Raw genomic sequence first — 26618 nt, 5'->3', positions numbered from 1 at the left:
ATAGATTACAATGGTTATTAATAATGTTACTATGATGGGTAGCATCTGTTTATAGCATCCACGGTGAAATGAGAGAAGATGAGAAACAGCAGCTAGGGAACATTGGAAAGTGAGGTCTGACACATGGTGTGAAATGCACGACTGCACCACTCAGGTGGCATGGACAAAGTACTGCCAACTGTCTATCTTTCTGTTTGCATCCTGGAGTAATGGCATCACAGCTTAAGATGAGAGGGGAGGGGGACATACTCAGATATGCCACGAGTTATACTTAAGACCAGACTCACTAACCACCAACAATATGCTTTGGAAGAGAGAATTAGTGCATGTGTCGTCATATAAAGATATAGAGAAATCTACATTCACTGAAAGAGATGTTCATGCAGCCTTGGTGTTAAAGGAGTTGGATAACTGCAATTTAGGGGTCCACGTGACATGATCTGGGACCTGGGACTGACAATTCATTTGCAGCTTAACTGAAAATACACTCCTTGGTTGCCAGTTAGTTAGTAGATATGTCCAAAAAGCTGAAGACGGTTATAGTTTGGTCCTAATGTACTAAATAGTTCAGGCATAAAATAACCAAGAACACAATTGTTCACAAGAGAAAAACCCTGCAAACTGATTACAAACTTGGCTCATGAGAAGAGTGAGTGACCCAACATGTGACATAAATGAAAGCACACCCTGTGTAAATAAGTGTTGGTAATGAGGCTCAGTGAAGCTGACTGAAGTCATTTTTTATTTTTTTTTATTTTAGTTATTTACTTTTTTGTACTTAAGATACTTGGTCAGCATGAGATGAGGCAGATCCCAACACACTTCTAGAAATTTGGTGGAGTCTGCATTTCACTCTTCAACTCTTCCATGATGTGGATCATACAAGAAATCAGTGCAATCATATGAACAGACATGACTTTAAGGGTTGTGGTTTTGGGCAGAATACTGTGGAGGAGTTAAAATGACCAGAAAGAAAAGTACACATAATAGATGTTACAGTTATGTAATATGCCTTATGAGGTACATGTGACTAGAATTTGGGGGAGGGAGTCTTCTGAACTGGCATACAGCATGTTGGCCTTTCAGTTTTGCACTGGCAAGTCCATGACAAAAACAAGTTTAGGCATGTGGCAGTTTCTGTAGCTCCAGAAGCTATAGGACTGTCAGCTCTGCAGAGGAGCTGATAATGTCAAGGTTTTCTGAGTTAATACCAAAGGTATGCTGTCAGAACTTTTATACCTTCCTCATCATATTGGTCTCAGATGTAATGGCATTAACTGCATTAGCTCATACTCCATTTTGGCAGCAGCAATGTAAGTCAGAGGAAACCATACAAACTGCATTTCTACTTCATCCTCCTCATACCCAGTATTACATCACAAGGTCTGAAAACCATCCTGATCAGCAAGGGACCCAGTATTACATCACAAGGTCTGAAAACCATCCTGATCAGCAAGGGACCCAGTATTACATCACAAGGTCTGAAAACCAGCCTGATCAGCAAGCACCACCAGAAGGATCACTCATAAAATCAATAGTTAGAGAGGCAGGAAGATCAGAGACTGACTTTGGAGATTTTATTCCATAACTTCCTGACATTCATCCAGAAACGCTACGATAAACTGTCAGCAAGGGGTGTACATGTTACAGGATGGACTAAACCTTTTAATTATGCTATTGGAAAAGACACTGAGGATAAATTGTCACAACAGTAAAAACAGACAAAGAAAAGACAAATGTGAGAGTCAAGCAAGAAGCAATTTATTTTTCTCTTTTGGAGGTGCATCTGGACAGTATTTTTTTGTTTTGTTTCAACTCATGGATCTCTAACCAAGTTCTTCTAAAGGCACCTAGTTGGCTTTTCTAGCAGTACCTAGTTTGCTTATTTGTTGCAGCAGAAAGGGAGACAATTAATTCTCACCTACACAAGAGTCTTAGGGTTCATTCACTACTGCCCAGGAATCCCTTTCAGCCCTCAATTGCCCAACAACAGTTGGGTGGTATGAACCTATGTTTCACATGGTAGCAGTCATTGCCATCTTTATTGCTAATAAAGAGTTTACTGTTTTTTTGGGCCAAATGACTGTCTGAGCTCAGTTTTTATTTTGCAAACCATGCTAAAAGCTTGTTCTGCTTTACTGTTTGAGAGCAGCAAGCAAAGGACACTTTGCTTTAGCTTTTGGAATGCTAAGAAATCTTTTACTGCAGGGCTGCCAAGCACTATGTACCAGTACTTTAGGAAATCAGATGCATCTGGTCCACGTGATCACTCAATCCTCCAGTACACCAAAGATTAGTCAATCAGTTTGTAGACCTCCACTTATTCACTACAAAGACAGAGTGCCAATATCTGCAACAGCAGTGGAAGAAAGTTGCAGTTTCATAGCTCGATCTAATAAAATGGACATGTTCTGAGGCAGAGGATGTCTGGCAGGGATTTTTTCCCCATTTTGAGCAAGACTGCAAAGTAAACCTGCTTAGCTCTCTTGAAAATTTCTGTTCTACTGATGTACCCCTGATGTCATCCATATTGTCATCCACATATGGTTCAGCATTAGGACCAATACTATTTCACTGTCTTGCAGGATGTGGTCTTGCACTGCCAGAACCGAATCAATAGTACTTACATTGATCATAAACAGCATAGCAATTGGTAGTTTGAGTACTCTACTAGACTATGCCTGCAGTAATTTTGTGGCATCATTATACAACGTTAGCAATTTGCTTTCCCTGTTTGCATTTGCACACTGAAGTTCTGCAGTGGTTCAGTGGCATATTGCCGGAATAGGAGTGCCAGATTAATGTCATGGCTCTGCAATCTTTCAGCTATTAGATCCACTTTAACAGGCTGCAGTTCAAAGGACATGAAGTAGGATGTCAGGGCAGGCTACAAGCCAAGCATTCTTTTGATGACTTTTGTCAAACTTAACCATCAAGTAGGGACAGAAGTGATCATTTTGAAAGATTCAATATCCAAGAACAGTGCAAACTCTTTAAGCTTCTGCTGATGCTCTGCCGGAAAAGTGACAATAAATGTCAGATATCAGTTCCTCCACAGATACAGCTATTGCCTTAATGAAAAAAGGTATTGAATTATACATAAAATACTGACAACTGCAGTTACAGACTTATTTTGCTTCAGAATGCATATATCAATATATATTTTTTTATTTAGTGAGTGTCTAAAGTTTGCAGTACTAAAACAATTTAAACAAAGCAAATGGGTAATGCCAGAAAGTACGAAAACCCAGAAAGAGAAACAAATGTGGCAAACAAAGCAAACATTTTCCCATCTGATATTCCTGCAAATGTAATGCAGCACTTCATAAAAATAATGAAAATTACTATTATAAAAACAGAAAACATTAATTCACATTTTCTTAGTCTGTCCCTCTTCAAAATTCTCATACAGCATTTGTCTACACTTACATATGTAAATTGTGATTTATGCATTACTTGCCCTTTCCTGTATTCCCCCAATCTTCTTTGCATTTTTTTCCATTTGTTCTTTTCAAATTTTCCTAGTTACATTGCCATTTATATTAGCAGTTAGCGTTGCTGCCTCACAGCAAGAGGTTCTCTGGTTCGATCCTCGGCTGGGGTGGCTTCTGTGTGGAGTCTGCATGTCGTCCCTGTGGTCGCGTGTGTTTCCTCCCACATCCCAAAAACATGCTGTAGGTGGATTGGCTACTCTAAATTGGCCCTAGGCATGATACGTGCATGTGTGTGCCTTCAATGGAAGGTTGGGCACCAGGCTGGGAACTCGACACCATAAAACTTCACTGCCAATCATGAGCGGACAGGTGATCCGCTGTGGCGACCCCTAAACGGGAAAAAGCCGAAAGAAGAAGACATTGCCATTTATATTATTTTCATAACATATATAAATAACTCCATCCCTTAGAACTCAACCACCTCCTTCAAAAGCTGGTGACTAAACTGATTCCTCTTTCATGATGTAACCTTTAACCTTTAACTCATTTTTGCTTTTGGAAAACTTTCTCCTGCTAACCCATTACTTTATCTTTTCAGTTTGTTGCTGTAAACACACTTCCTCAAATCACATCACTAATTTATTTGTGCTACACTAAATTAACAAGCTTACTTTGCTACAAAAGCCATCTGTAACTGTTGTACACTTTCATTCTTCTGGTGATGTGGAGGAAGCCATACGGGTAACTCATGGCTGTAAAAAACAAAATCACAATGGTTCGGGGACGATCCCATCCTTACATTCCCATGTTGCCCTTTTTTGGGAGTGTGGTAACATTAATTTTAACTCATCCCGGAATGGAAATATATCTGCCATATCCGAAGAACTGTGTGATTCTAACAAACAGATAAGTGTTGTGAGGCAGGTGTACAATGCAAAAATACACAGCTGTAGTTTAATCCAAAGTAATTAACAAAAGTAGCCATTTAGCTCATTACCTGCAATGTTTAAAAAAAACTCAATGGTATGCAAAGCCTTGCCTGAGTAACAGGCTAGTTGACTGGTTTAGAATTCAAATAGCTCAGTGCTGTTTTAATATAATTAAGAGATGCCAATAGGCTTCTTGTGCAGATAATGGCTACTAATGCACCACAGTCCATCTTTGGCATAAACATCATCACCATAACTCTCAACTTAGGAAATCTGGACAAAGCCATAAATAATGGAAGGACAGGACCCCAAAAATAGGGATAATTTTTAAATATTGGTCTTATTAACTTAGAAAGTTGATAGAAGAACAGACTTTGCAGTAGGAAGTCTGCATCTCAAATGGTTGCCTTTATTTTTCAATTGAAGTCCTCACTTAGTTGCCAGAAAACCAAACATTTAAGAGGAACAGACCAAAATTATGAGGCAAATATATGGATAGCTGAGAGGTATGGATATACTCTTAATTACCTATAATTTAAAATATACACCTTTTTGACCCCAGACCAAGTGGAAACAAGTTTTAAACTTTTTGTAAACTTCTGTCTTCTGTATGCGCTTGTAATGCACCACTTGGCTAGTCAGCCACCAAGTAACTGCATTACTTACCTGTTGTTAAAACTGCTGCAGGATGAGAAAATTTAAAATTAAAACCAATCCACATAACCCAAGTCCTCTGAACAAACCTCACACCTCATTTGAAAAATGTTCTGAACTCCTTTGCATGCTTCCTCAAGAATTATTAACAACACGGCTCTACTCCACTCCCTAAGTTCCAATTCCAAAAGAACCGCCAAGTCAACTCAGTTTTCTTCTGTGTGATGAGTTTCAGCACAGAAAAGAAATTTTGATGTGCAAGGGCTGGTCTTGAGATGATCTCCTTATTCAGTCTTCCTCCTCTGCTAGTATTCAAAAAAATGAACAAGCAACAACACTGACATGCCATGCTAATATGCAGACTGAGCAGACCTAATTAAACACTGAAAATGTACCAGTTCCAAAGCCACTTCAACATATTAAATAGTAAAAGAAGCTGTCTGGCTACATGCAAATTAAGATAGAGTAAAGTGACACTCTGGTTGAGACATATATAGCCAGAACAGAGGTCACTTTACTGCAACTCTTGGATGCACTTGCTCCCAAATTGGCCAGATGGGAAATTAAGCTTATTTAAGATTAAAAATGGGTGTTCCTGATCAACTCGGATGATCGAGAGGTATGCTGTTCTGTTCTAGGCTCTGTTGAACTATCCGAAATGTCCAAGGGAGATTTGATAATTGCAACCAATATGAAATCAGCAAATTTAGTTAGCTACAGTCCCCTAGCATCTGTTTTCACTTCTGTGAAGTAGACGCTATACAGCACTGGGTCACTCTTTTGGCTAGAGGAGGTACTTCCTACATTAGCAACATGGATTACATCAAAGAGCCAGTTGACTATCAAGCAGAATTCATAAAGGTTTATGTTACGTTGGGACAATTGTTCTATCATAACAACATACACGATGGTGTCAAAGGCCTTGGTGCTGTCAAGGCAAGCAGTATAGACTGCCAGGCCCTCAGCCAAGGTTTCAGTATCCCTTTGATTAAGAATTAAGTTTAGCAGTACTGCCTACCTTTCACAAATTCAAACTGGTTTTGGGCCAGGGTTTGTAGATCAGTGTTTATCAGCTTAGTAACTGTGCCTTCCATAACTTTACAAACTGTGAGGCTAAAAGGATGATAGTTTTCAGAGTCTGTCATGGAGACATCTTTTCATAATGTTATCACTATAACCATTCATTATCCTTTGGGGACATTATGCACAGTGAGACTTAAACAGAGAAAGTTTAAATGTGGTTTGCTCACTGATGGCAGACACTTACTAGTAAGAAGCTGGGGACATTATCTAGTCCTTTGGAGCTAGAAGAATTGGTTTTGGATAGTCTGGATATACCCAGTCCAAAGTGATTATGAGAGACATGGGAAGGATGGTAGGTGAGGGAACATCAGGATATGTACGAGATGTGAAATTAATGTTGAATTTGTCTGTGAAGATATTACAAATAGCTATGGAATCAGAGTGGGGACTGCATTGGAAATGACTAATACAATTCTGGCATTATTTCTAAGTCTCCTAATGTAACAGAAAGGTTACCTTTAGAGTCAGTAGTGACCCATTCATATTTTGCCTTGCACTCATCGATGGTGGACTTGAAGGTGTTACTTAAAAATAATAAGTCTCTTTTATATTGGAGTAGTACGAATATGTTAGTAGTAGCTTAACTGTAAAGGTTGTTCATAAGGGAATTCTATCCTATATGCTTATTTTTGAATTTACCACTATTCTTATGGTAGATAGAAACAGACTCCTTGTTGCATCTGTCTATATGGTAATAGAATTCAAGAGGAGTATGCAGTAATAATGGGTACTGATTTATACAGGGAGCTGCACCACTTATAGCTGTCAAAAAGGCCTTTATTTAAGATGATTTGTTTTGAAGCAATCAAGAAATACCATCTGTATCTTTTGGGTTTCAAAGTGTGTTTTAACGGAGAACATTACTGCTAGGTGGTTGGTTTGAGTTTACTAAGAAGACAGTGATCTTGAGGACAGTACTGGAAGGGGAGAAGAAGATTATTACTCTTGGTGGGGACTCGATCATCATCAAAGGAATTAGAATCAATAATACTGAGGAATCCCGCATAGATATGTCACTTTTCAGTGCGTAGCTGACGTCGTGAATAATTAAGTTATTTTTGATCTAAAGGAAAGCTTTTCATTCTGACTTAGATAATCACTGTGTGCTCAGAGGACAAAGAAAGGGCCTGCATTTGGCAAAGATAAAAGTAAGTGGTTTTAGACAGTGTTACGTGGACCACTACAGTATCCAGGATGCAGCATGCATGATTTCACACAACACAGTAGTTCCCTAAAAAATATATATTAATATGTTAGCACAACTCTCTGTGGACCTAAGTGCAGAGTAGCTGCTGAATCCTGGCAAGGAGGAGGTGCTGCCTCTGTAATGAAACTGTTTCCCTAATTACATAAATGCATATGTCATTAAAGTAAAAAGGCCTCAAGTTCAGCCATTTTGCTGTTCAAGCTTTGAGTATTGAGCAGTTCTACTTTGATATTGTTAAAAATTACAACTTGCTACGTGGTTATGCCCATGAGTTGAACTTTGCCAAAAAAGCATTTTGGGAATGGAATAAGCTTTAGCCAGTATGAGAAAGCCATGTGACAGGAGGTACAGCTCATGCTAGCAAAGCAGGAAGGCCTGAAAGCCATCTTGCCCCAGACAGATACAGGTTGGATCCCCCTTGAATGACAGCAACTGTTAAAGCCAATTATTTTATCTTTATACTTAGGCATCATTCTTCGTGACAGCATAATACTGCTCAGCACCAGTGACTTTTCTTTGTTGGGGGATATGGAAAGAAAGCTCAATAATATCTCTCAATGTATCTCTGCCAGGATGGACTGTCTAAGGTTGTTCATTCCCACTTGGGCAATCTCAAGGTCATAATAATAATTAAGATTGGGGGGGTCCTGAGGACCCTTGTAAAGTCCTTCATGCTACCATCAGAGACAAAAACAGACAGTATACTATAACCATCTCATTGTCCAGTTTGGCTAGGTCAGAGCTAGTGTGTTTAACTAGGGAATCATCAATAACAAGGAACTTTTTGACCTTTTCACTCTTGTTTCTAGATCTGTAGGACCTCGGCAAACAGGTAATTTTGTTGATTCATAGTGTGTGTGTGTGTGTGTGTGTGTGTGTGTGTGTGTGTGTGTATAAGTAGTTGTGAATAGTGGTACAGATGTGAAGAGAGAAATGTGCAAACTCCTGCATGACTAAAGTTTGCAATGCTGGGACCTGAGAAGCTTAAGCAGAGTTTTTTAAGCCCCTCAACACATACTATTAGGGTATTACGCCGCTATTTGCAGACACTGGGCATTGTTAATAGAGGAGGCTCCAAGCCAACTATTTACACCTACTGCGTATGGAAACAGATTGGTCCAGAAGTAGAGTGGTCAGTAAACATTAGGCAGTTGACACACTGCTTCAAAACTCCTACAGCTAGCAGACTGGCAAGGGAAAAAAAATAAAGAGTCCACAATGATAAAAGTAGTACTAGTTTTACTGGAGGAATTAAACAAGTACTGGCAATAATTAGCAACAGTAGCAATTTGTCTACTGGCTATCTCACTGTAGCTGCATGCAGCTTGCAATCAATGACCCTCTGATCTTTCTCTCAACAAGAACAAAGCAAAAGCATTAATCCTAAGCTGGTTCCTGAGAAATGGTTATGCAAGCTATAAAGTAAGAAATCCAAAACAGTCACAGACCAGCTTTACCTGGCAGCTTTCACAGATCAAACCATGTACTTTTTAGTTTGCCTGAAGTAGAAATGCTACTTCTCTGCTCATCTCACAATTATAATAGAATTATTCCCTTTACAGTAAAAAAATGCAATGTAAAAAGGTTTTTTTAACTGAACTAGCTAAAAAGTGAGCATTTAAAAAGAAAAAAATCAAATTTAAAAAGTAAAGTAAAACAAACTGCAATAAAACAAAATACTTAACTGTAAACTATGAAATCCAATACAGTCACACATCATTAACACTGGAAATCTACAGGAAAGATGAGTGCTACATTGGAATCAAATATAGTGTTAATACCAGTGCTGATTCCTGACCTGTTTATAGTCATAGTCCTAAGCTTTAGACACTGTTGGCATCAACAATAAAAGGGTCAAAATTTGTGCCAAAGTCATGAGGGTGAAAAGTAATACAGGAATCAGCACTGATGTAGAGAGCTGACATCAGTAACTTCAAGACCACCACTGATGTTGAAGTCAGCAATGTCGCTACTAAGAAAGTCAATGTCAAAGTTAATGCAGTGGATAGAGTCTGAGGTATCAGTATCAATGATGAAATGGTTGATGATGGTCTCTGCATGATCAACGTCAAAAATGTGTGAATTAGTAAAGAAAAATTGAACATCCTAGATTGGAGAGTGAAGTGGGTGGTCTACTCTCCATCACCTACTGAAAACTTAAAAAGAAAAGACATGTCAGAGAATTTACACTGGAATCAAAAGAAAGCTTGTGTAAATGTATCATAATTAAAATCAAACAGTACAGGAGTGGGGTCTCACATCACCATGAAAGGTACTACAACTGAGTAATCCAATGTATTTATCAGGTGCTGAATCAGCTACAAGTCAGTACAAATGCAGAGGATGCAGCCTTTTCTTGATCTTTATAATTACAACATATATAAACATTTCTAATTGGTTTAATAAGAACCTTTTAACCACAGGCTCCACAGCCTTTTATACCACTTTAGATAAGAAGTCATCCCCACTATTTCCTCTCCTATGCCTTACTCTTCTTTTGTAAAGGATTCAACAGCAAACTTTCTTGCTGGCTTCAAGACTGGGAGCTCAATCTGTCAGTTTACAGGCTAAGGAAGTATTGGGTTTGACAGAAACTTTTGGGATTGAACTTTGAGCTGAAAAAATATTTCTTACACAAGTACAACTGTAATATATCCTTGCTGTGATACAGTGTTAAAGAAGAACTTAGCACAAACATCAAAATTAAATGGGGATATGGTAATGGCACCATGCAGTAGAAGGGAAACCCTCAATGTACACTAGAGAACCCATGCTCAATTAGTGGCTCTGGAGGGGCCACAGGAGGAGGAGGATGGTAGTGAACTGCTAATGCCTCTTTTCCTATCCTGCTTGAGGGAGGAAGCATAGGCTCACTGCAGTAAATGAAATACAAGCTTGGCAAGCTCCATGCTGCATAAGGTTTAAGCCAGTTAGTTGGGAGATTATGCATGCCTAGAAATACGCCTGTACCTCCACATGGCAGTGAATGTAAAGCTGACACGGCTGACACAAGGTGAAGAGAGTGAGAGCACACTCACAAGGAAAGCAGTATGACAACACACCTGCATTTTCAGTCTCTTCAACGGCCATGGAAGTGAATAGGGTTGATTTCAGGGGATGTTAAGGCATGTCTTGGAGACCCGGTGAATGAGAAGAGATGATGGCAGTTGATGGTCAGCTGCTGGGAGGGGAGAAAAAAATTAAAAGGAGACATGGTTGTCTCTGAAACAACCAACACTCTTATTTGTCCCTCACCTGTGGATTTTGTTTCCACGTGAACATCTATGGACCCCACATTTCATAATTAAATAAGAGTGACTGCTCAAACATAGCAACAATATGCAAAAACAATACACATTAAGCACAAATTCTAGTGAACTATCATAGGTGGTTACTAGGCTATTGGCCCTTACAAGCCTAGCCAAGAGTTTAGCTCATGTTTAGACAAGTCAGCAACCAATGCCTCTGTTCAGCAGGGACATGGGTGGAATCCCATGGGTATATTTTCTGTTTCCCATCCAGTTACCCTGGTTGCATTTAAAAAGGGGTAAAGAGGTACTCTGCTTGACATGCAGAGGGAGTCTATTCCATAGATGGGGGAGTCTCTGGGACAGAAATCTGTCCCGCCAACAAGTCTTGTTGATGTTGCAGACCACGTTGAGGCCATGTGTGTGAGTTACTAGAGTGCATCTTGACTTGTGGATATGCAGCAGTCCCATCAAGGTGGGGTCTGTGACCGTCTTGTATGCTCCTCCTCTGAGGAGTATGTATGAAACTGAGTAGAGTGATAGGGCTTTTACCCTACCTGTGTATGGTAGGTGTTTGAGACCCTGGATTCTCCCGGTGAGGAACCTCTGTGGTCTCTCCAGCTGCTGCATGTGCTTTGCGAGGTACATGGAGGGGCATTGTACTCAATAATGGGCCTTATAAGGGAAGAATACAGGGATGTTATGACCTCCTTGTCCCTGGATTAGATACCTTTACTTATGAGGTGGACCATGTAGAAGACTTCCTGTACAACGGAAGCAAAATGGTGGTCAAAAGTCAGGTTTCTATCAACCTGGGTGCCCAAATCCCTCATGACTGATTGCGGGCTTAGGACGTTATTAATGTGATAATTTGTGGGGGTGTCACTCTCCCCAAAGGGGATGATGATGCATTTTATGGTATTCAGCTTGAGGCCATGTTTCTGGCAACAGTCATTTGTCTGAGTGAGACCCTCTTTGAGGATGTCCACATCACTAGGGGAATTGATGACAGCACCCAGCTTGCAGTCATCTGCAAACTTGGTCAGCCATAGCCTACTGGTTTTGGCCTGCACCTCAGAAAAGTATATGCCAAATAACACAGGCCCAAAACAGAACCCTGGGGTATGCCACTTGTTACCTGTTACTGCTTGAGGTGGCTTCCCCTATTTTGACTAGGTGGGTTCTATCAGTGAGCCAGTTTGCTACCCAGCTGGTAACATATGGATTGATGCCTAGCTGAGAGAGTTTATTTATTATTCCCGAGTGGGGAATAGTGTCAAAGGCTTTGGCTAGGTCAAGGTAGGTAGTGGGCACTGTCTTCCCCTCATCGATGGCTTTGGTGACTGTCTCACAGAAGTCAACCAAATTTAGCAGACGTGTCAAATGGTGATGGTTGAACCGCAGACAAGGTATGAGACATGACACACTAGGCAGAGGATAGTGTGGGTTGCTGGTTGCATTTAGGCTGCCAAGGTATACTTAGAGGTCAGCCTGCTGAGAAACATCATTAGTTGGTGGCATAATCCTCCCCTGACAAAGCCAAACTGTGTGGGATCAAGTGTTTGGAGGTTGCCAATGTCCTTGTTAATGAGGTGCATGATAATCTATTCCATGGCCTTGCAGATCAGGCTAGTTAGGCTGATGGGTCTATATTTTCCCAGATCAGCAGATGCTTCAGCTTTGTGTAAAGGGATGACAGTGCCTGTCCTCCACTCAGCTGGGATAAAACCGGTACTCAGGCTTTGGATGACTAGGGAGCCAAATGGTGCTGCAAGTTCCTGCCTGAGTTCACGTAGGATGCAGCCTGGGATGTTATCGGGTCCCATGGAGGCTGCATTTTTTGCCTTTGAGAGAGCAGTGATGACCTGTTCCCTAGCTATAAGGGGAAGGGTGCAGGTACTAGGGATGCCCTAATTTACTGATGAGGTGAAGTTTTCACTGAATTTGTCAGCCAGCAAGTTTGCTATATCTACAGCATTTCTATACATTGTGTCCTTGACCACCAGTTCTGAACAGATCTGGGTGCTTCCTTTGAGGTTGCGGACATATGTGAAGAAGGCCTTATGATTGTTTCTAGTACATGTGGACAATATGGATTTGAAGTTTGCTTTGGAGGATTTTAGTGCTCTTATTTGCTTGTTCAGGCTAAGGAGACATTGCTTCCAATTGGGTACCTGCTCCTTCTTGGTCTTGGGCAGCAATTTTTTCCTTTTGTTATAGAGTTTATTTATTGCAGATGTCCACCAGACAGGTTTACTCTTTTTTGTGGAGGATGATTTAGTCCTGTCAGGTATTCCTGATTCCATGCATCTATATAAATCCTCGTATAGTGCTTTGGTGTATGTTTGGATACTGCTGCCAGTTCCTACAGAGGGGGATGGGACTGTGAAGCTGTTTATATCATCCCTCAGGAGGCTGTAATCAGCTTTGGAGAAATTTTTATGTCTGATCCTAGCTACAGGGGGTTGAGGGAGTTGGTGACTTCGAAAGTGACCGCTTTATGATCGGATCTTACCAGGGAGGATGATACTATAGGGATGCTGCAGTGGTTACTCATGTTGGTTAATACTAAGTCCAAGATATTATCACCTCTTGTGGGGTATCGACTAGCTTTTCCAAGACATTTGCATTGACAAAATCATGGAATCTCTGGGCATTTGTGTTCTGGCATGAGTAGCTCTTCTAATCTATGTTTGGGAAGTTAAAGTCACCCAGGATCAGGGTTAAGGGTAAAATCTTGATAGATTCAAACATGTCCAAATAATCGGATTGGGCATCTTGAGTCAGATTTGGGGGCCGGTAGCTAGCTATGATTTGAACAGGGGTCTTGTCAATAGTTAACTGCACCTGGAGTGTCTCCTGTGCGTCATACTGCTTGACCAGCCTGGAGGTGTGTATGTCTTTAAAATATATTGAAACTCCACCTCCTTTGGCTTTACTGCCCACAGTTTGGGGTCTGAATGTATGACAGGATGAGTAACCAGGTAAGGCTGGGGTGCTCTCCGCACCTTTGAACCAGGTTTCTGTGACTGCACAGATGTCAGCGTTTTCCAGGGTTATGAATGCTTGCAATGAGTGCAGTTTCATGTTTAGACTCCTAGCGTTTAGCAGCATGACCTTTAACTTGTGTTTTGTTGAAATTTTCCTATCATCACCTATATACATGTATATTCAGACACTCACACAAATAACGATGATGAAAATAAGTAAATTGCAAGAAGACTTCGTGTATTACATTTTTTACTTCCCTGGTCACCTGAAAAGCATTCTTTCCAGGAAGGAAAAGAAACACAAAAACAAGCTATTTAAAAAAGCAAAAGACAGAACCCATCAATATGGAAAAGCTATCAAAACACTTATCAGTTTCCAGTTGCATTGCAAGTAACAGAAGGATCAACACTGTTATATTTCATAAACTTTTTTTATTTAAGATGTGAGTTTGTAAATAAATAGGCTAATTTGTATATTTAAAGGAAAAATGAGAAGCAAGATGGCTCTTGTGTTTTATGACCCCCACATGTTCTTACAGCCTAATTTTAAACTTTCTCTCATATTCTCCAATGTAAAAAAAACAAGTCTGCAGGACCGTGTAGAGGTATAAATTATCCATTCAGAACAGTAGGTGTAGCAATCTGTTGTAATAGATGAACAGCATTAATTTTATGAAAAGTGGAAACAAAAAATGAGTGCATACTACATTCAGCACAGCAAAATGTACCCCTGCAGTTGGCAGATTAGAAAATAATGAAATCTGGGGTTCCCTAAAGTACCTATTCACAAATGTGACACCCAACTTCTTTCCCTTCTGCAAGGAAACCAAAGGAGATTTTCAAAAACCTCTTGTAAAACAGGATCAAAAAGGCAAATGCCCAACATTTTTTACAACTGCTGCGACCTTACCTGAATCTTCATTATATGTGTGGTAAAATATATATGAGTTTAAAGAGGGCTATGTGCAGAAGGACCAAAATTCAACACTTGGTCATGAAGAGGAGAAACATTTAAGAACCAGTTAATTCTTGTTGAAGTTAATTTAGTACATACAAGTAGGTTTTAACAATCTATTCTATTATAACCATGACTTAAAAACACAAGATTAGTTTTGAAGCTTCCTGTAAGAAGTAAATTCTAAGTATATCAGGTCTCTAAGCCCCCACTATTTCCCATAAGGCAAGGTGATAAGTTAGTGAACTGGATGGTGACCTCTACCATGATGGTGGATAGGGGTACATTTTGTTTTATGATAAAATTTAGTTCTAAATGGACAACCGACAATGTTGGTACATTTAATATAAGAAAATATAAATACATAACTGAAACTGGTGCCGATAGTGAGTAACACTGCAGACAAATTGTATACTAGCAAGTTCATAAGAAAGAAAGATTATTGGTAACCCCTTCTGTAGATAAAAAAAAAATATATCACTTGCTGTTAAAAACTAAACTAATCTCCTCCTCTGTCATTCTTGTAGATCCTGGAGGGCTATCTCCTGTGGTGCTTCTCTCAGTCATAATCTTCCACAGCTTTTGCTTGACACAGATGATCGTATCAATCAAGGGGCAGTGCCCCTGCCCTGCGCTAATGCATGGTTACATGCACCCACTGTACTAATGGCCTGCACCACAGACTGTCACTGCAGATCCCTCAATAGCTGGTCTGCATCCCTCTACCCATAAACCATGGGTCATGCTGCCTGACTGCCTACAGAAGAATGATGTTTCCTTCTCCAGCTTCTGTCTGCCTCATCCTATTGTGGCCACATTAACTCCTAATTAGACCCAGGGACTATATGAATAAATATCACTAAGGATTTGTGTGCTGGTACTGAGAATGTACTTGTTTCACACAGGCACATATTCACAGTAGACAGGTCTTACAAGCTGTGCTGCAATACAATGTAATACTTGAAAGAAGTTAGTCATAACAACTGTCTGCTGACATGGCATGATAAAGCCTGCCCTAAACATATTAAGTGCAGCTGTAGTCAATGAAACATAAAAAAACACTCTGTTAACACACGCGCATGCACAAAACATACAGGAAACATGTCTACTCCTTTATTATCCCCCAATGTTGGAGACTGTTAAAAAAATATACATCATACCAGCACAATTCAGATACCTGCTGATAAAAATGTTTCAGAAAACCACTGCACAACATAGTACTCTTTGCAAACTGAATGCAACCAAAATGTTGTCAGCATTCCAAACTCTGAAAAATGTATTCTCGGTTTGCTTACTGTGCAGGCAAATAAGGAAATGTTAACATGAATATCTATAAATAATACAGGTCCACTTCCAGGCACCACAGCCTTTTATCCAATTGGTGTGTGACAGCCTTAATGCATTCATTCAGTCCCAAAACTAATGGATGGGAGATATATATATATATATATATATATATACACACACATACATGAGCCTTGTACAACTGAGCAGTGAATGCTTGCATGGAATGTGAATTTTTAATGTGCATATATGTGCAGTTGTTGCGGTTTTGCTGTACAATTTGGCTTTTGGCATCCAGTGAGAGAGAGATGTCTTCCGTCACCTTAAGGATCAGAGCTGCTGCAAGGTGTGAAGTAGCTTAAATTTTTCTATCTTATTCAGAAGCATTTCAGGCAGCAGCTACTTAGTCACTATGATGGACCCATCAAGAAGATGGATGCCTGGTATGACCTGGGCCAGAAGATACCCACAGCTACAAGCATTCTAAAGTCTGCACAACAATGCAGATGTCTCATGTCTGAGTTATTTCAACAGTGGAAAGCAGCAAAGACAGAATTCATGTTTATTCATCCACAGTAACTAAAGTGAGCACCTGAACAGCAAACCAGTGCTGCTAATAACCATTTCCATCAATGGAATTTTTTTTTCTGTTTGGAAATGCACACCTGTATAAAAACAGACTTCTGTACTCAAAACCTTGTATGTCAGGACGAAATTACACATGTGCCAAGAAACAGCTTCGATCCAAGCAAAAATAAAACAAATAAAACATTGTTTTTGAAAGAGGAGTTTGCACCCCCTGCTAATTATATATACTAACTCTGAGACGAGAAACACAGGGTAAGAGCATATTCCCCAACCCCGGAAACTGTTCAGTCTCAGACACCTGCTAACTGGCTATTCAGCTGATCATAAATGGTCGACTAAATAGTTGTTGACCAAGCAGACATTTGAACAATGTGATGTAACCCACATATGTGTATGTATGTATGTGTACACGTACATTTATACATATGTTTATCTACATCATATACAGTAACTCCTCAATTACACAACAGTGGGAAAAGTGAACTCAATAAGTCCTAAAATTGAGTCTCAGCAATACTGACACTTATACAACCAGCAGTCATACACTGCTCGACTTTGAGGAGAGAACCTAGAGATAAACTGTTTATATTTTTTTAAAGAATGCCAGTTTTACTGAGTACATTTATATCTTTCACCTCATGAAGAGATACATCTCAGCCAGGTACAGTGTCGCAGGAGGCTGGCTGGCTACAACACAGGATGTGTAAGATTGTTATTTAATTTAGCACTAACTGTATTTGCATAACATGTCACACTAATTGCAAATTTTCCATTGTGAAACCACCACACAGGTCCACCCGATAAAGAAAAAGAGGAGAAAAAGACCCAAGAACCTTTAACAGCACCTCCTACAAAAGTAGCAAATGGTGGTCTGATGCCAAGGGGGAGACTGCCTCACTAAGGAAAATGAAGACCCTGTCAGGTTTATATTCATAGCTAGCCACTTGTGGACCTGCCACAACTTACAGCAACTCGTTAAGGCAGTGGTGGAACACTAGACTGGATGTCTTGGCTGCATTAAGTCCCTCCTGCTGTGAGTAGCATACTAATTGAAGTGGCAGGTGCAGAACAGTGGGCCCGGATAGGCAGGAAGCCATTGCCATCATTTACATTATGCCACCAACTAATGATGTTTCTCAGCAGGCTGACCTCTAAGGATACCTTGGCAGCCTAAATGCAACCAGCAACCCACACTATCCTCTGCCTAGTGTGTCATGCCTCATACCTTGTCTGCGGTTCAACCATCACCATTTGACACACTCACCCCAAACTTGTGCTTGTAATCTACCCATTTGTATATATTGCTTCATATATATCTGTTTTCCCAACAAACTATCCTACAACCTCTTTACATAGCCAGTTTTACACTGTACACCTTAACCATCATCTCTTCTCTCATTACATTTCTTTTGTTCTTTATTTATTGATTGACTGACATTTGATTACTAAATTATTGTAAAACATTTTAAGAACAATAATTTTACAATCCTCAAAAATAAAACAAAAGCATCTGCAATTTAAATAATTATAACAGAATTACACAATATAAAAACATTGGTTAAAAGTTGATACAAGGTACATGACAATCATTTTATATTTAGAGAACTTTTAGACAGTTTGTAGAGAAATTAAAGGTAAGTTAGTCTAATACAGATAGTAATTGTAATGTGAAGTGAGGGAAAAACAGGCTTATGGAATATTTAGACAGAAAGTCAGTGAACAGAATTAGATGGTAGTAAGTGAAGAAGGGAGAGTAAGGAGTTATAAGGAATAAAAAGGCACTTGTTCACACTTCGGGATCTAGTTTATCCTTGATTTGACCAAGAACAGAGCCAGATTTTAGCTAGGAAGTCTTTCAGAGTGCTTTTGAAAGATGGGAGGGAGGGAATAGGCCTGACGGATGTAGGTAATGAGTTCCAGGCCTTAGCAACCTTGTATGAGTGCAGACAATGCCCAGCAGATGTGCTAGGTTTGTAGACAAGACAGGAGTTTTTGGTCACTAGATTAAAATGATCAACTGGGAACATAGTTGTGTAGAATGTTTTTTTAGTGCTGAACAGGAAGATGGATGCTGGATAACTTTATAGGTGGTAAGAAGCTGTGTATATGTTTGTTGATGTGGCAGTTCTAATAAAACTAGACTTTTCAGTGCTATGCAGTGGTGGGTTCTGAAAGGGGTATATGCTGCAAATTTAGAAACTTTGTTATAGCATTGCTCAAGTTTTAGCTTTTGTGAAGCCTGGAAGTTAGCAAAGATGGGAGTGTCATAAAGAAGAGTGGAAAGGAGATAAGTATTATATAGGCAAAAAGGAGCTCTATCTCCACAAACAAATACAATTTGCTCCTCCTTCTCATCTAGACCCTACACTCTTATGTGTTTAACTTGTGCATTTTCCTCTGCTTGCTCTTAATCCCCTTCCCACTATCCTGTAATTCCTCTTCCAACCTATTTTATGCTAATCATTCTGGCCATATGGCTTTGGCCACCCTGGAACAAATATTCATACACTGTAATTGGAAGCTGCATATTGCACTGCTCAAATCCTGCAGCTGGATTCTTGGCTTCATACAATTTTAGACTGTGGGAACTCAGTCGCAGGTGCACTAAGAATCACAGCTGTACTCTTCATGTTCTCACTTGTCTTTTCTACTGCTTACCATGAGATCCAAGTGGTTTGCCTCACTTCCTCTTCTGTAGCACTGTTTATCAGTATATTTGAGATGAGCAAGGATGACTGGTCAGAAATGCTACCAGCTAGATGATTAGTATTGTTTATGCCTTACAACACTATCTTCTCACTTCACCACTGTGGAGCTGTACAATGACCTTCTTTGAATTCTGCCTACTACCTACTGCTCACTTACCAGAACTCATAAATGTAGTTGTATTAACATGTTACTGTGTACTTTTTGAAGTTTGATAAGATCTTATGTACAGCTGATTAACTTTTTTTTCTAATTTAATCCTCTCAGCATAAATTTTCTTTGTGCTTAAATAGATAATTATGGACTTACACTGTTAGGTCTGAAGAAGCAGTCTCATGACTGTGAAAGCACTTACCAATGTTACTGTGTTCTTGATTTTACATTAAAAGTCAGATAAAAGTTAATCTTAACAGTCATTTTGTGAGGTTCTTCGTTCTCAGCCTTGGTGTCAACCTGGTTGTTTTTTTTAGCATGACTTGAATTAGAACAAGCCACTCCGAGCAAAGACCTTCAGCTTCAACTGTACAGAATGTATTTAATGACCTACTGTTTATCAAAGAAATGAGTTTTTCTCGTAAACTGTTTAGTCTGCTTCTCAAACAAGGCTTTATGACTGAGATGAAGGCATGGGAAATTCTACGTAAACAACATCAGCCTGAAAGTTCTAGGGAACCAAAATAGCACAGTGACTGACGACATGCAAGGATTGGGGCAATTCAGAGACACACACAACATGACCACTGTAGCAAAAAATGGTGCTATATCCGCCATATTCACATGAACACATAATGGTGCACAAATGAGTGTTACTATGTTGATAAGGGCCATTGCGCAGCACATTACATAAACATATACATTTAGCATGATAAGCTAGTCTGATCACAACTTTTTTGGTGCACAGGTGATATAGGTGTACCACTTATGTGTTTAGGAGTATTATCTGCTCTAGCTGATCGGCATGTGACAGTGGCTGCCTTCTCAGCCTTTATCTGCAAGGCTGCATACCACTGCCCACTACTTTGCCAGAGAATCCATCAGCAGCTGGCATACCATCACTTCTGACTTGGCAAAGTAGCAAAAATTGTATCACTAGGGCTAAAACAAATTCTCCAATCACCCCCACTGTGATATGAGGAGCTGCCTCAGACCCTAGCTGTTCTGTATGAGATGTATGTTTCAGAAAGGTTCTGACAAAAGCATTGGCATCTTTCTTAAATTGTTCAGCTAAGAACAGTACTACCTGTTCAGAATGGACAAGACTATACAGCCAATTAACTGAATTGGCCTTATCTTAAGAATCTGCACTTAGCAGGTTACATATTTGTTTAGAAAGGAATGCTTTCTTTTATGTTTCTTCCCATATTCTACTGTACTAAAAACTAAAAGTATCTGCTTAAAGGATAAATAAATAGATTAGGAGAGCTATTAAAACATATTTATGATTTCATACATGGTTGAAAAAAATGCCATTAACTTCATTTCTGCAGCAAGAAATATTGCTTCATTTCATTTGATATATTTAGTGTGCTTCCACATAATACGGCCAATCTGTGCTGATTTTCCATGTTCATTTTTAGAAAATATTCTCTCTACATTTACCTTATCTGCAACTAAAACTTAACATTGTTTTCCCCATTTGTGAAATTTGAGTGCAAGTATAACAAATTTTCAGTAAATCATAACTTCTACATAGCTCTTTCAACCCCTTCATAATCCACGGACTACCCACAAGTTCCATTTTACTTCTTTTAGTAAGAAGTGGACTGTATAGTATTCATGTCTTGTGACTTTTTTGAACTTATTATTATTGTAAGCTTGGCTGTTGACAGTCTGTAAGAGCCAATCCAGTCCCAAATTTCACCTCCCATGAAAACAGGCTGCTGGCCTAGCCCAATTAATCCAATGAACAAAATATAAATCAATAAATGCAAACACTGCTCCTGTCAGCAAGTCTTCAGATGTTGAATATGAAAAATGCCTAAGAAAGAACAAATTGTTATCTAATCTGCCCTTCCTGTAACCAATGTCCAGGAATCACTAAAATGGTAGATATGTTCTTCTAAAATGGCAGAATCAGTCACCTAGAGACAAGTATCCTCATCCCTCAGTCATCAGAGGTCCCGTGAACTACATGTGTGATTCACTGACAGCAGAGGCTGCCCCATGCACTGGCGGAGGACATCATCTTAGATCTACCTTGTGAGTATAAGTTGCATCCGAGTCTATATCATAACATCAAAATGTTATATTATCAAATGCAATAACATCGAATCTATAACGTCGAAATCTAATAACATCGAAAGGTTACAACAGCGAAAACCGTCACTTGGAAACTTTATAGTTGGCCACTCTGCATTAGCATATGGGCGAATGTTACGGACCGGGTTATGGTAAGTGTGCGAATGGACCAGGTTAAGGTGAGTGTGGGATAGTTAGAGAGTGGGTAAAGGTGAGTGTGTGTGATAGTTAGGGGCCTGAGGGTTGGGGAGCGGGTAAGGTGAGTGTGTGATAGTCAGGGACCTTAGGGTTAGGGAGCGGGTAGGTGAGTGTGCGATAGTTAGGGACCTTAGGGTTGGGGAGCAAGTAAGGTGAGTCTGTGATAGTTACGGACCTTAGGATTAGGAAGTGGGTAAGGTGAGTGTGTGATAGTTATGGACCTTAGAATTAGGGTTTGGGTTACGGTAAGTGGATATATAGTAGTGGATGTACAGTTTAGTGTAAGGTTAGAAGTAAGATTTTAAGTGTATATGTGTGGATTACTTTTTTTGATGTGCTTGTGTGTTTCTCGGAACAGCAATTTTTTTCCCTGGGAAAAAATTTGCTGTTGTGAGCTTTCGATTATATCACATTTCAAAATTCCAAGTTCAAGCTTATGGTGTTCGATATTTTGTGATTTTGATTATGTGATATAAACCCCTGCATCCTCATTCTAGTGCCACATGAGATGGTGATTGTTGTAACAACTACAAACATAAAAGAACAAAAAATCCTAAATGAGACTAAGGATATGGTAACTCCATTCATTCCCCTACACCTGTGAAAAATGTTTTGTAAACTATATCCAAAGATCTGCAAACATCACATATCTAAAAAATATATAGATCCCACTCTGCCACGAAAATGAGTGGTTATCTAAATATATAGTTCTTAGTTCTTTAACATTTTGGCAGCCAACACTGGTAGTGAGTTCAACTTTGCTAATAAAAATGTTGACACTTTATTAATTGTGCTGTTTCATGAGTATCATGAGCCATAATAGAGCTCTTCCACTTCCCCATACAAACATTTATGAAAATTTCAGCAATGGCAAATATTACAAAAGAAGAGAGAATTTTCTAATCTGCAGCATCAACATTTTGATACACTCATTCATTCTTCTGTTCACTTATTTCTCTATTACTCACTTATCCTAATTAAGATCACATGGAGGACTGGAGCCTATCCCAGCAAGCAGTGGGTGTAAAACATACAACCAATCCTGGCTGGGACTGCAATCCACCACAGGGCAAGCACATACATGCACCGCACATTTATAGCAAGTTGCAGAACCACCAAGTCACCTATCAGCAGGGCAAAGGGATGGATGGAAACAAAACAGAAAACCCCAGTGAAAACCCAGGGCACAGGGCGGTTACACAGCTGGGAACCGAGCTGGACAACCAAGCACTGTGAGGCAGAAATACTAACTGCTGCCGGCCTACACCTCCCCGTACAAGTTTTTCTTTCAGTGATATCTTTGAAATCTAAACTACATGGCATGTCACCAATCATGCATGATTTTACATTCACCACTGTAATCAAAATACCTCAACAGAATCTCCATTGAAGTGCCCTCTTCTCATTACCAAGCACTCAGCATCATTGTCACTGACACTGGAACGTTTTTCAGCAAAAGCCAGGAACGACTTAGAAGACTTAAGGTACACCAGAGCTGGAATTCTGTATGTAATACCATCTTTTGATTGCTGGAATAGTGTAAACTTCTTAGGTACTAGCTCGGATTCCATAATTCATATGTATCTAAAGGGAAAGAATGTAGATACAAAAAGCAATCAGTATACTTAACAATTCCAAGCTAAAAATAAAAAGTGTATGTTACACAACAGTACAGTAGAGATTCCACTTAAAAAGGTGAATAAAACGTGCTGTCAGGGAAAGTTTGATTATATCAGAAGAACATGCACAGTACAGTAGATAACATCTACATCCAGCAAAATAAACTGTAGTGTGGACACCAATTGCTTACCATGCCTCCTATAAAAACAAAAGGCACAGTATTGTCTCTGGCCAACTAAATTGTAATATGAAATTATATAATTATCATTAAATAAATAATTTTGTTACAAGTTAGGAAAATCTGATGGTAAAAACTGAAGCAGATCCTCTGAATATACTCAACAAAATGGAGGACTGAAAAAAACTGGAGGCCTGACAAACTATGCTGAGCACTGAACCTCTCATCCAATCAAAATGCTATGTTAATAAGCTATAACACACTACGGACACCTGTCATCAATTAGTACCTTTCTGTCTACCGGACAATGGCTCAGGTGGTGGCATTTTCATCTCTGTACTTGAAATTTCAAAGTTCAAAAGTATAAGACTAGTACTTGGCAGCTGTGCTAAACATCACTAATAATAAAGTACTTTGTAAGGGGTGGCATTAATGAATAAATGAAACAACTAGGTGATAGTTTTGATTAGTTAAAAAACATTACATTTCTTTCTATCTTATCAAACTGAAGTAAAGAACTAGAATATTGGATCCAATTTTTAGATCACATAGCCTATGACAAAGAAGTGACAAAAAAGTGGCAAAGAAAGGAAAAGTGACAGTTGCAGCCTGTCTTAGAAAATGAGAAAGCATCACATCACACAGCTTCTTCCTTTGCAAAGCACAGTGGAATGCAGTAAAAGAATTTCAAAGAACATGCCTAGATAAAACAATTTTCCTAATCTCAGTCTAGGTCTTCTACATCTTTGACATACCATATGCATTATTCTGCAAACATGCAAGCACTCTGATAAATAAACACTTTGCAAAGTTTTAACCATTAAAACATCTAATAAACTACCTTATTTGCTCAATGACATCTCTCTCTCTCTCTCTTTGGCATACTAACAAATACATAGTCTGACACTATCCTATAACTGAAACAAAGCAGAAATGGCAGTTATCCCTTGTTGTGTTATAAAAATGTAGCTACAAAATTAGCACCTTAGCCTAATGTACTCATTACAGAATGCAAAAGACACGGTTTGATTGATTTTTCAATGGTGCAATGCAATATACATCTTAGTAAACCTGGCAGCATACATGAAGTCTTCATCTCATTATTTTAGCCATCCTTTTAATCCAAAAACATTGCACAATATCAGAAGTGGGAAAAAAACAAGAGAATAGAAGAAATGAGGTATACAATGCATCGGTAAGAACAGCATGATGTCAGAAGTAAATGAAAACAAGCTGCTCTGTTTTTTGTTTGGCAAATGTTCTTTTAAAGTCCTCTGGTAACCTCAGTCTTCACGGTACTTCATCTGAGAACTGGAAAACTTCAATCCAGTAAATAGATTATCTTGTGAATGCAAATGGAGTCCTGGAGAAGCCTATAAAGGTACACAGTACTCAAGGGCGCCCGCAGGCAGGTGCACTTGCACCCCCCTGGATTTTCTTAGCGCTATATACGCTACACACTTTTTTTTTTTTTTACACTTACTTTTTTTTTTCCCCCATTTTCCCCGTAGCCTGCATTGTTATTTTTCAGTTTTTCAGAAGTAGAGAACTGTTACTGGAGATGGCGTGGCAGGCAGTCACATGACTGACGCGAGTCTGACATCATGATTGACAAGTTAACTGTACAAGCCTCAAACTCCCAAGTGATCGCGTGATTTGCGTTCGCGCAGTTCGTTGTAACTTGAGGGAAGAAGAAGACTGTGGTGGACATCGGAAAAGTCAAAATTTGATGATTTCATGCTCAGGACGGAGCAATTTCAAACCAAGACCATCGTGTTTCGTGTGGTGAGTGGTGCGTATGGTGTTGGTGTATTATTAGAAGAAGAGAGAAGGTAGGTTGACTGTTTTTTTATACTTTTGAAGGTTAGGTGACGAGACTGACTGAACATTTAGCGCCAAAACGGAAAAGTGGCGTGGTGGCACACTTGTATGTATATGTATATATATATATATATATATATATATATATATGTGTATATATATATATATATATATATATATATATATATATATATACACACATACACTAACACACACACGCGTTTTTTTCTTATGTTGAACTTGTGAACAAACTCCTTTGGTTGCTACAAATTCTGGCAGTGGCATTACAGTCTTAAATCCTCAGTCACACACACACTGTCTGGGCCCGAGCAAAGAGCGAGAAAAAAATCAAGGACAACGGTCGGATCCAAATCCTCCTCAGCTAGTAAAATACTGTTGTTTTTCCAGTCTGGTGCTTGACAGTTCTGGCAAAACACCCAGGGATATTATCGGGTGCCATGCAACTAGTATTCTTTTTGGTTTGGATAATTTGAATATAATCCACTCCATGGTTAAGTTATTTTGGGAGGAATGGGATAGCTGGTAGTGTGGGAAACAACTACCCAGGCTAGGAGCATGAAATAAATATTGAAATTGTTTGTAAAGATAATAGCAATAACTATGGATTCAAAATGGGAGATATCACTGCATATAATTTTGGTACAGTAATGGACATCAATTATTTATTTGAGAAATTTAATAGAAGAATTTCATTTGTCATATATTTTGTCAAAGTATATGCCTTTATGAGTTTAATTCAGTTAGGAAGATTTGTAAATCTATTTTACATTGTGATGGGATGACTGTACCATGTGGGTTTTTGGACTGATAGTATAACAGGAATGCATTGAGTTTTTGTTGGTGTTCTAATGAAATCTTTTATTTAGAAGAAGAAATCTCTTACAATTATTTGAATAAATTCCTTAACTTTTAGCCCCTGCTGTCTTGGTACATCGTTCATAGTCAGACATCATATAACCTGTCTTCAACATATTTTCATACAGGATATAACTTCACTGCTCCTGCTGTAGGCTTCAGCTTAGACACTACAAATGTACACAAGGTATATATGCATATAATGTACTTATACTAAATTAAATGAAAAAGTTTATTAGATAATCAGTCTCATTTTCAGCATACATAACTTTCACCGTTTCTTTCAGTGTTGTAGAAAATTAAACTCTAGCACTTATTTATCTTTGTATTCTGCTAATGCACTGCATCCTACAGCCTGCTAAGAGGTGACCTGTGTCTGGCATACAAGGTGTCCCCCGATTCAATATTGTTGGATTTACTGCACATCAGCAAGTCAAATGGTATCAGAAATACTCTGTCTAGGGAGGTTCTAGGAAACTAAACCTCTTCTGCAACATCAACAGACTTGTTTGCATGGATGGATATATCTCACACAAGATACCAGTGCTCTAGAACAGACTCCCCCTCTCATAAAACAAGGGTCATCCTTGTCCATATTCATGCACAGAT

The 26618-nt window shown here is 39.1% G+C and overlaps 1 protein-coding gene across 1 annotated transcript in view; it reads right to left on the bottom strand.

Moving 5' to 3' along the window:
- The window catches only part of LOC122802871 (sialidase-3-like), an 81911-nt gene extending 56998 nt beyond the window's left edge, over nt 1-24913 (bottom strand). The window contains exons 1-2 of the mRNA XM_044072668.1: nt 24796-24913; nt 22885-23098 (exon numbers count right to left, since the gene is read on the bottom strand). Of these exons, the coding sequence (XP_043928603.1) occupies nt 22885-23085 (201 nt within the window). The 5' untranslated portion in view covers nt 23086-23098; nt 24796-24913. The remainder of the gene's footprint in view (nt 1-22884; nt 23099-24795) is intronic.
- Between the last annotated feature and the right edge of the window lie 1705 nt (nt 24914-26618).

This window comes from Protopterus annectens, chromosome 5.part0 (genome assembly GCF_019279795.1).
Source record: "Protopterus annectens isolate FY-2018-M chromosome 5.part0, PAN1.0, whole genome shotgun sequence".
Classification (NCBI taxonomy): domain Eukaryota; kingdom Metazoa; phylum Chordata; order Ceratodontiformes; family Protopteridae; genus Protopterus; species Protopterus annectens.
This window is presented reverse-complemented; position numbering and strand designations above follow the sequence as displayed.